The sequence below is a fragment of the Rousettus aegyptiacus genome, unplaced genomic scaffold (assembly GCF_014176215.1).
Source record: "Rousettus aegyptiacus isolate mRouAeg1 unplaced genomic scaffold, mRouAeg1.p scaffold_m13_p_1, whole genome shotgun sequence".
Taxonomy (NCBI): domain Eukaryota; kingdom Metazoa; phylum Chordata; class Mammalia; order Chiroptera; family Pteropodidae; genus Rousettus; species Rousettus aegyptiacus.
This window is the reverse complement of record NW_023416284.1, coordinates 46,382,872-46,394,924: the sequence shown is the minus strand read 5'-3', so window position 1 is coordinate 46,394,924 and position 12,053 is coordinate 46,382,872. Positions and strand designations below refer to the sequence as shown.

At 40.5% G+C, this 12,053-nt stretch overlaps 1 protein-coding gene across 2 annotated transcripts in view; it reads left to right on the top strand.

Annotated features, from left to right (window-relative positions):
- Window positions 1-12,053, top strand: part of WLS (Wnt ligand secretion mediator) — a 92,090-nt gene that overhangs the window by 66,361 nt on the left and 13,676 nt on the right. For both annotated transcript variants that reach the window (XM_016164531.2, XM_016164532.2), the window contains exons 5-10: window positions 774-910; window positions 3,719-3,887; window positions 5,451-5,548; window positions 5,913-5,976; window positions 7,961-8,104; window positions 9,361-9,444. In XM_016164531.2, coding sequence (XP_016020017.1) covers window positions 774-910; window positions 3,719-3,887; window positions 5,451-5,548; window positions 5,913-5,976; window positions 7,961-8,104; window positions 9,361-9,444 — 696 coding nt within the window. The remainder of the gene's footprint in view (window positions 1-773; window positions 911-3,718; window positions 3,888-5,450; window positions 5,549-5,912; window positions 5,977-7,960; window positions 8,105-9,360; window positions 9,445-12,053) is intronic.

The window sequence follows — 12,053 nt, the reverse complement described above, 5'->3', positions numbered from 1 at the left end:
GTGCCCATGTAAGATGTTATTATAATGATCACGATTGCATAATGAATACCACCAAGATAAAAGTAATTTTTTTTTACATATTTCAACTTGTAAGCACAAATGTTGAAGGGAACAGTGTGGTGTCTTAGCTTCTTTCCATTTTAATTGTTGAACAGGGAAAAAAATTAGAACATGGAGAAAGACCATTTTTTTTTAATTTAAAGGTAATCACACAAGAAATACATATTTATTTTAGAAAATTAGAAAGCACAAGTAAACACACAGAACATAAAAATTACCTTTAAATCCTACCATTTAGAGAAATAACCATGGTTGAAGTTTTGATTCCAGATATTTTTCTACATATAGACTTTCACTTACAAAAATGGGATCATGCTCTATTGGCTTTTGTTTTTATTTTTTAAATTTAGTCGTTATTGTGAATATAATGCATATATACTTTGCAATACCACTTAGCATTTCCCCATCTCAACCTTTTGGGCAACTAAGATATCTCCAATTTTTCAATGAAAGCCTTACAGAAAAATCTTTCGTCATGTTCTTAATCATTTCCTTAGTATACGGTGGGTCCATTTTTGTGACTTTTATATTTCTACAATGCCTGAGAAGGAGCTGGGGCAGTTGAGGGAAAATACGTGCTGTGAATGTGAAAGCTCTTGATCTTGAAAGTTTAGCAGACAAGATCTCCCCTCACCTCTCTCCAAAATGCATTTGCTGGTAGAAAATAATATGAAGATATATTCACCTTCAAAATTTTGTTGGTTTTGCTCTAGGGAATCCACCAAAATGGAGGTTTCACCAAAGTGTGGTTTGCCATGAAGACTTTCCTTACACCCAGTATCTTCATCATTATGGTGTGGTATTGGAGGAGGATTACCATGATGTCCCGACCACCAGTGCTTCTGGAAAAGTAAGAGCTGATTTTGGAGCACTCTGAAGGAACACAGCATTGCATGATCTGCCTGCCATGCTCCTGGTTTTGCTGGGGTCAGGTTCAAGTGGTCAGTGTGTTAATTGGGCTACTGATTTGACCATGAGTCATTTTGGATTCCTCTTTCTCTTCTAGCTTTCCCATGCAAATTATTATTAAATCCTACAGTTTTATCTCTTTGGGCTCTTTATTATGTTCTTGCTCCTTGTTCCCATGGTCTGAATCAGTTATTTATCTCTGTCACAGTGTTTGAACTGCCTCTTTTCTAAGTCCAACTTCAATTACCACCAGAAAAATGATGTTCCTATAGATATGTCCCCTTTCTCTTCCATGTTATGGACTTTTCCTTTTCTTCTGGATTATTCCCATTGGTGTACAAACACTCCACACCATCCTCCATTCTTAAATAAAATCTTCCCCTGAAGCTACCACACCATTTTTCTTTTTCTTTTTCTTTTTTTTACAAGTCCTTAAAAAACTTATCGGTATATCTTTCTGTATATAGAAATATATTCTTTCTGAAATCCATTTCACCCTCCATTAAATTGCTCTTGACAGGATCACTGGTGACCTTCACATTCCAAATCCAGTGGTCATTTCTCCGTCCTCACTTTTCTTGACTCATCATCAGCATTTGACATAATTGATAACTTGCTTTTTTTTTCAGAGCCTCCTCCATCCTTCTTGTGGTTGTCCTTCTTTGCTGACCATTACTCAGTCTCCATTGCTGTTTCCAACCAACTTTCTAAGCTCTTAAACTTTAGAGCCAAGGCTAAATCTTTGGAACTTTGCTCTATGCTTATTACTCTGGTGATATCTAGTCTCACGATTTGAATAATCATCTAAATGATAACTCTTAATTTATAATCATCAACCCCACCCTTTCCCAACTCTGAACCCAAATGCTCCAGCTGTTTATTCAACATCTTCACTTGCACAAAAATGTAACATGTGCAAAGAACATTTGATTTCCTACCACTTCAAACTTACTCCTCTCCTAGTCATTCCCATCTTAGGAAATGTCAACTCCATGTGTCCCCTGATCAGACTAGACATGCAGGAATCATCCTTTACTTCTCTTTTTTTCATCCTTCTCATCCAATGCACAAAGAAACCTTACCATTTTTATTGCTTTGGCCCTAATTTAACTCACCATCATTTCTCTCTGGGGTTATTGGAGATAGCCTCTCAACTGCTCTCCTTGCTTCTTCCATTTACCTCCCTGTAATCTATTCACAGAGCAGCTGGATTGTTCCTTTTTAAGTGTAAATCAGATCATGTCACTCCTCTGCTCAAAACTGTCTATTGGCTTTGCATCTCCTTTGCCCTGGCCTATAGCCCTAGATGTTCTGGACCCTCGTAATGCTGATCTCATCCCTTATCCTCTCTACCTAACCCACCAGTCCCCTTTGTGGCATGCTCTCACTTCAGGGTCTTTGAACTTGCTGTTCATTCTATAAAATGTTCTTTCTAAGCTATCTCTGAGGCTCAGTTCCTCAGGGAAAAGTCTCTTATTTTAGAGGCTTTTCCCTGTCCAACTTATATAAAATAGCATCCCATCACATTCCATTCTCTTACCTTACTTTATTTTTCTTCATAATACTCACTCTTTTTATTTATTATCTTCCCTCCCATACCCTTTCTCTCACCACATCTGAATGAAGTTTCACTTGTCTGTTTTATTTGTTACTATATCCCTGGCATCTAGAATAGTGACTGGCACGTAGTAGGAACTCATTAAATATGAATTTTTTGAATGAATAAAGGAATCACATCACTCTATTGTTTAATCTTTTTTATTAGATCCTCAGTTCTTTCAGGATAAATTGCAAATTCTCTGCTGAGGTTCCCTCATGAGCTCAGCCCTTCTCGCTTCTCTGGTATCATGTCTTATTGTTTCCTGATATGTGTTACACGCAGATCCCCAAATGCCCTAAGCTTCTCTGCCTCCATCTATGCTTTCCCTCTGCTTGGAGTGCTCTTCCACCTCCCTAACCCTGACTCACAACTCAGGTTAATTTCTGTCTCTGTCCAAATTAGATGTCCTGGGAGCAGCCTGCGTATACTTTTATCACATCGCTTATCATACTTTATCTGGCTCAGCCACTGAATATATCACTATGAGTAAAAGAACTGGTCCTATTTATTTATCTATAGCCCTGACAAATGACAGTCACATGATCTGGGCTTAATAAACATGTATTTCATTGGTATGAACGAAAGTAGGAATAAATCAGTGACTGAATGATAGTTTGATAGAGAAGTGGTGATTAATTGTGTGACAGAAAAGCATAATAAAAACTAAGAAAGCAGCTAAAAGAATTTGTATTTCTTATTGTTTGGAGACATTTATCATTGAAATGCATGTGCCTATGTAATTCATAGTTCTAAGGATATCATAGTAATAGTGAGTGTTCTTAATGATAACCTGGAAGGGTAAGAGAGGATAATTACATTCAATGAGGTCTGATTAAGAAGGCAAAGGAGGCTAAAACATTGTAGGAAGCTCTTAATCTGAGTTGGTACCAAAATAAAGTCCCAGGGATTAAGTAGGTTAGGTTCGATTATGTGGAAAAGTTAATGAAACACTCCTTTATTCTGCAGTGGTGCCAACAGAATAAGACATTTTGCATTTCTTTGTAGAAACTCATTATGAGGGATAAGAAACTAATCGTATGACTTCAGCCATAATAAATGACATCTCAGTTCCCAAAACTGGCTTCTGATTTTTGAAGATCTGCCTCCCAAATGAGTAAAGTTGTTTTCCTGATATTTTCTCACCATCAGAGTCATCTTTGCCCTTGGAATTTCCATGACTTTTATCAATATCCCAGTGGAATGGTTTTCCATTGGGTTTGACTGGACCTGGATGCTGTTGTTTGGTGATATCCGACAGGGTATCTTCTATGCAATGCTTCTCTCCTTCTGGATTATTTTCTGTGGCGAGCACATGATGGTAAGAGTCCACCGGGGAAGGGACAGTGGATGAGGCAGAATAAATTAGCGATACAGGCTTGAGCTCTGGAGTCAGACCCTCAGTTCAAGTTCCTTCTTCACCACTTACTAGCTGTATGGCCATAGTCAACTGACTTAAATCGTTCTGAATCTCGGGTTCCCCATCTATAACATGGGTTTTATAAATAGAGTTTTTGTGAGGTTTAAATGTGAATAACATAGCAGAAAGTAAACACACAAATGTTAATGGTAATCATTATTTCTTGTCCTTTGGCTTCTGTTCTGCCTGTCCCCAGGACCAAGGCAACCACCAGAGAATGTGGGCCCAGTTCTTTCCAGCTGGCAATTTATCCAGGTGGCCTAATAACCCCTATTACCCTGAAATACTGACCTCCTGATTTGCACAGACACCAGAGCATATTTGAAGAGGGACCATGGTTAAAAATAAGAATGGTGCCATCATCACATTGTAGCTAGAATGATAAGCCAGCTGGAACTTGGGCCCCATGTCAGGCACCTGGGTTTCATAGTCAAGTGGACTGTTTTTAAATTTCATTTGCATTTGATCATTGCTTCCGAAGCCCTGCAGCCCTTCCAGGAGACCAGTGAGAGCTGGCAAGTAAAGAGGAGACCATCTAGTTTCAAACTGAAGACTGCAAAATATGTATGGAGACTCTCCTTTGCGTGGCACAAATTTTACAAACTAAATCAGTATAGCCTGCAAACTCAGAAAGTCCCAGTGAACCCAGTTAGGAGGAGGGTTTGCCCAAACCTCACACCTACATTATTCGTCCCCACCCCAGCTGAATTATAATGGGCATTATACAGAACCATATACTTCTTCCCAAGATAACCTCCATATGACCAACCAGGGTAGGGTAGGCATGAGGGGTCCTCAATGACACACTGAGATGAACCATCAGCAGCAGGGACTGAGAGTGGAGGGGACTCAGATACAGCATCAGGACAGACTATCAGGGTGGGTTGCCCAGAGTAGTCTGGTGTGGACTGTCCTACCTGGTCCAGCCCAGATGCTAACATATGTCTTTTGCCTTTCTCCATTTTCTCACTTAACGTTCCTTCATTTTCTGCCTTTTAGAGTCTTTGTATATCCATCAAGAAGAACCATTCTTATTTTTAATAAAAACAGGGAAAACACGTATCTGTTTTCCTAACCATAAAAGACCTCCTACCCTTGATATATTTTAATGCCTTACGGTCTTTATCTTCTGGGGACCACCCCACCTTAACAAACAAGTGATAAGTCACATAGGGATTTAATTCTGAATGAATGATTTTGTGGCCCACTAAATTACAAGGCCTTTCTTTGTGTTCCCATGGCATCCTGTTGTTATTACTATGAGAACCCTCGAGGATGGGCTAACAAACATGAGTTTCTTAGGAACAGAGATTTTGGTCTCACCCATTTTCGTATGCCTAGAGTCTAACGTGATGCTCGATATACCATAGGTTGTCATCAAAGATTGTTTGAATTACTGACTCACCTGTAGAATTGCTTTGCTCTCCTTGTCTTTATTTCATGTCTCGATTTGGCTTTCATCAGGATCAGCATGAGCGGAATCACATAGCAGGGTATTGGAAGCAAGTTGGACCAATTGCTGTTGGCTCTTTCTGCCTCTTCATATTTGACATGTGTGAGAGGTGAGCAGATGCCTGTGGGTCTCTGGGCTGAAATGCCTGTCATCATGTCCACTCCTGGCTCTTTAGGAAGAGTATTCAAAAGGGAGATGGGTGGTTAGAGGTCTGTGGAATAAAAGTGTTGGACATGGTCATATCCTCAGATAAGGCTTGAGATTAAGTCAAAGGCAAAGCTCTAAAGACACAAAATATTTGGACTGATCATATTCTTCAAACTCCATTTGTCTTTAAGTCCTCTGTGACTTTTCTTGGTCTAAATACAGCCCCTACCACTCTGGCTGAAAAGCTAACAATATGTAAAAAGAAAAGTTGCCCATTGCCTCTGTACTAATTGTGTCTTGCCTTTCCATCTTGTTTCTCTTTGTAGAGGGGTACAACTCACGAATCCCTTCTACAGTATCTGGACTACAGATGTTGGAACAGAGCTGGCTGTATCCTTTCTGGATGGGCTCAGAGTTTGATTTCTTCCCCCAGCTGCCCAGTCCCCAAGATCATTTTCTAATGATGTTCTCCATATGTGCTCAGCCAGAGCTTTGATTCTTAGACCAGTGATAATAGCACAATTAAAGCAAATAATGAGAGGAATTAACACTTGCTTTCAAGCCTGGGTGAGAGCAGGAAAAATAAGAAGGTTGCACCACATCCCCATGGCAGAGGGATCAGAATTGCTGTTCTGATTGTGCCCTATCTATTCTCCACTTGTTTACTGCAGACTGAAGCATGACTAGCTTTTCCCTGGAGCCCTGGAGGTTCCTCTCTGGGTCCCTGTGGGAGAGACTGTTTCTGAAGTCGCCTGTGTGTGAGACTTCTTACAGCGACCCTGGTGAGCTGGCATACCATGCTGCTGCTGTTCATTTCCGAGACCAAGTGGAGATAAGGCTAAAGTGATTAGTTCCAGAGGCGTCATCAGGGCTTCTGGTTGGTTGGCGTAAACCCTGTCTGAGTCATCTTAATGAAGCAGAAGTGACAGTCTTAGCTTATCCCTTTTAGGATGCTGGATTTAAATATTTTATCTTCCTGAATAATATGTTAAATGCTTTGGGAGAAAAAGACTCTCCCTGTAGAAGGGAGAAAGGCTTGAGCTGTATTCTTTCTTGATGGATAATATCTTGTCATGTGATGGTAAATACGCTTTGTCTGGCCACGATGTTTATATTGTCTTCTTAGTATCACAAGAACGTTGTGAGCAAACTAAATCAGTAGTATTATATCTTAAAGACAAGAGAGTTGAGCTTCCCGATCCCCCATCCCCCCAACCAAAAAATATCAGCTGCACCACATGGGGAATATTTATGTTAAGTCTACTCCAACTCTTTTGTTCTACAGATATGATGGAGGTCCAGGGAAGCAAATAAAATTTCAACTCCTACAGCAAATAACTATATTTCCTTCAATCCAAGGTACTGTCCATTTTAGGAAAGAAGGAAAAACTTCATTAAATATGTTATTTAATGAGATGTGCATGCTGAGTTCACACTTGTTAAAATATTTTAAGCTATGCAGCTTGAGGTGGAGTTATAGCAGAAAGAAGTTGGAATGAGGACTGCTGTCTCCCAAGCCACCTCACTCTACCCAAATCCTTGGTGATTCTCAGATTGAGCTTTAAAGATAGGTCTCGAAGTCACCCCGATCGGTCTCAAAGTATATTGCCACCATCCTCAACTCCTACCTTGGCCATCTGTCTTTCTGCTCCCTGGTCCATTTAACAAGATTTTTGTTGTGGTGAACAGAAAATTGCAAACAGAACTCCATTCCTGGTTTTGCTTCAAGGCCTTCAATCCCATGGCCAGTGTCCCTTAGCACCTGCTACTACCATCCCCACCCCCACCCCACCCCTTCTGATTCTAGGCTATCTCAATATTTATGTAAAAATCCAGGGTATAGCCAGTGGTTCCAAACATGGTTATAACTGGATTCTTAGCCCTTGGAAAATCTGATTCCATATATCTGTGGTGAGAGACCTGGACCACCTGTATTTTTACTCCTGGTGATTTTAATGCAGCTTTCCCCCTGATCACTATTTTACAAACAACATCCAGTATTTTAGTGCTTTTCAAATTTGTTCTGCATATGAATCTCCAGAGGACCTTGTTAAAAAGCAGATTCCGATTCTGTGTTTTAGGTCTAGGGCGGGCCCTTGAATCTGCATTTTTAACAACCACATCTTCATTTCTCTTCTTATTTGGCTTAGAAACAATTTGAACGTTCCTTGCTGTGATATTTTTGTGTCAGAAAACCTCAATCGCTAGGGGTTAAAAAAAGAAAACCTCTATCACTAGCATTAAAATGCTAGGTTTTCATCTTTTATCCTTCTGAAAATTGCCTAAATATTTGGAGATAAAGAGTATTGCCAACTGAGCTGGCAATGCTTGTGTCCTTGGCTAGCCTACCATTTCCTTTACTGGACACCGTCAGATGGCCTTCATCATTGTGGCTGGGATCTGCCTCTGTCTCTACTTCCTGTTTCTGTGCTTCATGGTATTTCAGGTGTTTCGAAACATCAACGGAAAGCAGTCTAGCCTGCCAGCCATGAGCAAAGTCCGGCGGCTGCACTATGAGGTAAGCAGATCTCTTGGGTCATTCAGGAACTGGTACTTAGCATCTCCTGCTTGATATGTAAACACACATGCACACACACCCCTGCACCTGGAGAGTGGAAGTTTTTACTTCAAAGACAGATCGAGAGATTCACATGCACTATAGAGTCCCTGGGCAAAATAAGAGGCTAGTCCCTGGTCAAAATAAAAAGCTATTCTGAGAAGCATCTAGCGAGCCTGTCTAAATCTTGGAGTTTTCTGTGGGATAAATGTCTTTCTGTCCCCAGTGAGGAATAAACTTGCCCAGCAGGTTCTTCAGCTTTGGGATGGAATGTGGGTGCATACTAGATGGGAGATTTGAGTGTGGTAGAAATGGGATTTGGTTTGGGTTGAGGCATTAGTTAAGGTTCCCTTGCAGAGAAGCAGTGTTAAGACTGGGCTTCATCCCAGGTGATCTGATTTCCAGACTCCGGGAGCCCACGTCTCCCTTTGAAATATCCAGCCAGGTGCTCAGATAGAGTTCAGTAATCTCTGTTCATACATTATGTGCCTGATTCAAGAAAAGCCCTCAACATCCTTAACTCTCGAATACAAGCAACACATTCTTAATTTCTGAAGGATCTCTTCGGTTCATGCTAAAGTGGCTGTACTTAGAGACATGGGCCTAATTCCTCTGTGAGAAGAAAAACAGAAACTGCAGAACCACAGTGTTTCTATGTGCAGTGGATCTGCAGATGAGAGCCCCGGAATAAGAGGCATCCCTCCCCAAAACACAGGTTCCCTTCAGTTCTGCCCTCAGGAAACGCCGGGCACTTTCTCCAGCTTTGCTTGTCTCTAGAGCTGGAGTGACACATGAAAAAATTCAACCAAATCCACTTCATGTTGATTAATATGCATATTTCTTTTTGTTCACTGGAGCAGAATTTTATTACAACCGCAGAAAACTTGGATTTGGTAACTTTGAACCCTTGCAGAGAAGCATAACCAGCTTAGCAGGGAAATTAGCAGCCCCAAGACGTGCTGTGAATATAATTTCCCAGGCTCTGGTATCGCTGTTTCATGAGAGATAAGAATATAGGAAATATTTGGCTGGATACATTTTTCAACCACATTCACCTCTGCAGGAGAAATGCTACTATGTGAAATTATTTTACCATCACTCTTAGGGATTTGGTGTAATAGATTTTTTAAATTAGCTTTTTATAGATTTATATATTGAGAAAAGGATTGATGGTAGCTGCTGGCATGTTAAATGAGTCTTTCTCTCTTACCTAACAGGGGCTAATTTTCAGGTTCAAGTTCCTCATGCTTATCACCTTGGCCTGTGCTGCCATGACTGTCATCTTCTTCATTGTTAGTCAGGTAAGTGGGCCCTGAGAGGTCAGGGTGAGAATGCCCCTGGAGAAGTCTCTCCGCTCTACACAAAAAATTCTATAGAGCTACTGAGAAAGGAGCAGGAAAGCTGTAATGCTGGGCAGCTGATGAAGCCATGTCTTCTTAGGCTGCTCCATTCTGGGACTTGTATTATCTGACCGGAGAGGGACTGAATTTTTCCTTTCACTACAGCCTCAGGGGGAAGAAATTACTAAATAAATTAAAAGCCTACAGCCAGAATGAACGGTGCTTGTTTCATTAACTTAGGGAATAAACTTTTCAAGCCCTGTAGCAGAACACCAACAAGCAAGTATTAATTTGACTTGATCCTTATCTAGCATTAATATAAATCCTTTGACAGTCTATCAGTCATTCTTTGTAATAATTATATTGCCATTTAACATGGAATGAAATTTAAAAGGCCTCTTGATAGAATCATCCTTCTGCTGATAATTTCCCAAACTCAACACTTTGCTGTACTTGAAAATCTTAATAATGCTAATAATTTAAAAATATTGGTAACTTATTTTAGAAAGTGGAAAGTACTGTTTAAATCTAATGTATTACATATCTGTCATTCATTTGAGCTTCACAAAAATCCTATGGATAAATAGGGTAGGAATTGTTATCCCAGTTCGCTGCAGTATGAATTCTAATGGCCTTAGAGACATCTCCCATTTATACTGTTTACCAGCTGGATGGGACTGTGGACAGGTTTCTTAATAATTGTAAGATTTAATTTTCTTATCTGTAAAATGAATATAATAATAGTACCACCCGCAGAAGGCAGCTGTAAGAGTCACACAGAGTAATGCTTGCAAAATGCTTTGCAGCATGCCTGGCACATTGTGAGCTTGAATAGCTGTGCCCTTATGAGTAGCAAGAAGGCCAGGTGTTGTGCCAAAGCACGTACAATAAGTTAGAGATCAGAAGTCAGTCCTTTTAACTTTTTTGCCAACTGCTCTGCCATCCCTGTATTTGGCCCAAGCCGAGAACATTAGTAGTACAGATAGCGCCTTAGAACAAGACCTGCCCCATTCTGCTAGCAAGTTTTCTTCTAGTACTACAGAGGCCCCAAAGCTTTTTTGTACCATGGATGCTTTGGGCAACCTGGTGAAAATAAAGATACAATTTTTTTCTTATTCAAGGTCATAGACTCCTTGAATTTTATCCAAAGACACCCAAAGGTGCCTCTAACCCAAGTTAGGAGCCCCTAGAGTCCTGTTGGCTTTGCCCATGGATCAGTGTTAATGTTGCTGCTAAAGACTAAAGCAAATGTAGAAAAATATAAAACAAATATACATACATGTCTTCCTAAGTTCTGTTCATCACGTCTGCTTTGACCTACAACAGTGCTGTATTTGTATCAGACTGTTTGTTTACGAAAACTTGGACACTTCATTCTTCACTCCAAATGCAGTAAAAATATTTCAAATTCTGAATGAGTTTTTTATTCCACCAGCTGAGGCTTAAATAAGGGTGTCTGAGACCTGACTTATCCCTTGACTGATTCCCTTGCATGACCAAAATGCTTACCAGTCCTCCAGTATCTTGGTAATACTGTGACACTTAATACAGCCAGTTCTGACAGGCCGAGAAAGCAGGGTGCGCCGCTTGGAGAAGCAGAACCTCAAGTAAGTTGGGCTGAGGCAGAAAAGGCGATACCAAGATATGTTCATAAAAAGGGGTACTGTGGTCCTAACACGTGTTCTGCCTCTTTAGAAAGCCGAAGTCATTCTCTACAGTCCATCCCACTCACTCTTATCTCTGCAGTCTCTTCCACCTGAAGTTAAGAAGGGACATTTGGCCGATCTTTAAGGTGGTTATATGTTGTCCGAATTTAACCTCATACATGTTTAATGAGGGCACCTTTTTAAAGCAAAGGAGGTCAGTCTCTCAAGGACTGGAGTTTGTGGCCTTTTTTTTTTTTTTTTTGAGGAAAAGAGATTAATATTCCATTGCCCCAGTATTTTCTAACACAGCTCCAGCCTGTGGCTGGCTTTTTATATCTGCTGCAATCGTCGGCCTAGAGTGGATTTCAACTCTAAGGGGGTAGCAATGAGGTCTTTTGGATTCCATTAGCTCCTCACATTCCTCCTGCTGGGTTATTTTTTTTCAAGGTTTATTTATAGATATCTAAGACATTTTCAGGCATAACTCTCAGTGTCCCAGGTACTGTATTAATATAGTCATCAGAGGATTTATTTTTTAATGTCATTTTGGAATGTCTCAGCAATGAGCTCACCTGAAAGAAAACCTATTGGGTAACTTTTTGAAATAGATCCCAGCCTTAGGTAAAAGGAATGTATTAAAACTCCCATTATACTCTCAGGCTTGCTGGGAGAGCTTGCATTTAAGCCCCATGAAATATAATGCGAGGGGATCTCGCCAGGATATTGAAGCTCTGAGGCCAGGAATGAAAGGCCGATGGGAAGCTGTGGAATGCAGTGACCTTGAGGCTTTGTAGCTGGGTACTGAGGTGCAGTCTTTTAATGCCTGCCATTTTAATGGCCTCAGTCCTAGCAACCAAGAGATGGCACATCACACACAGTCTGGTATTTTAGCCCCTTTCCTCTAGAAAAGAAAGAGGCGTTCCA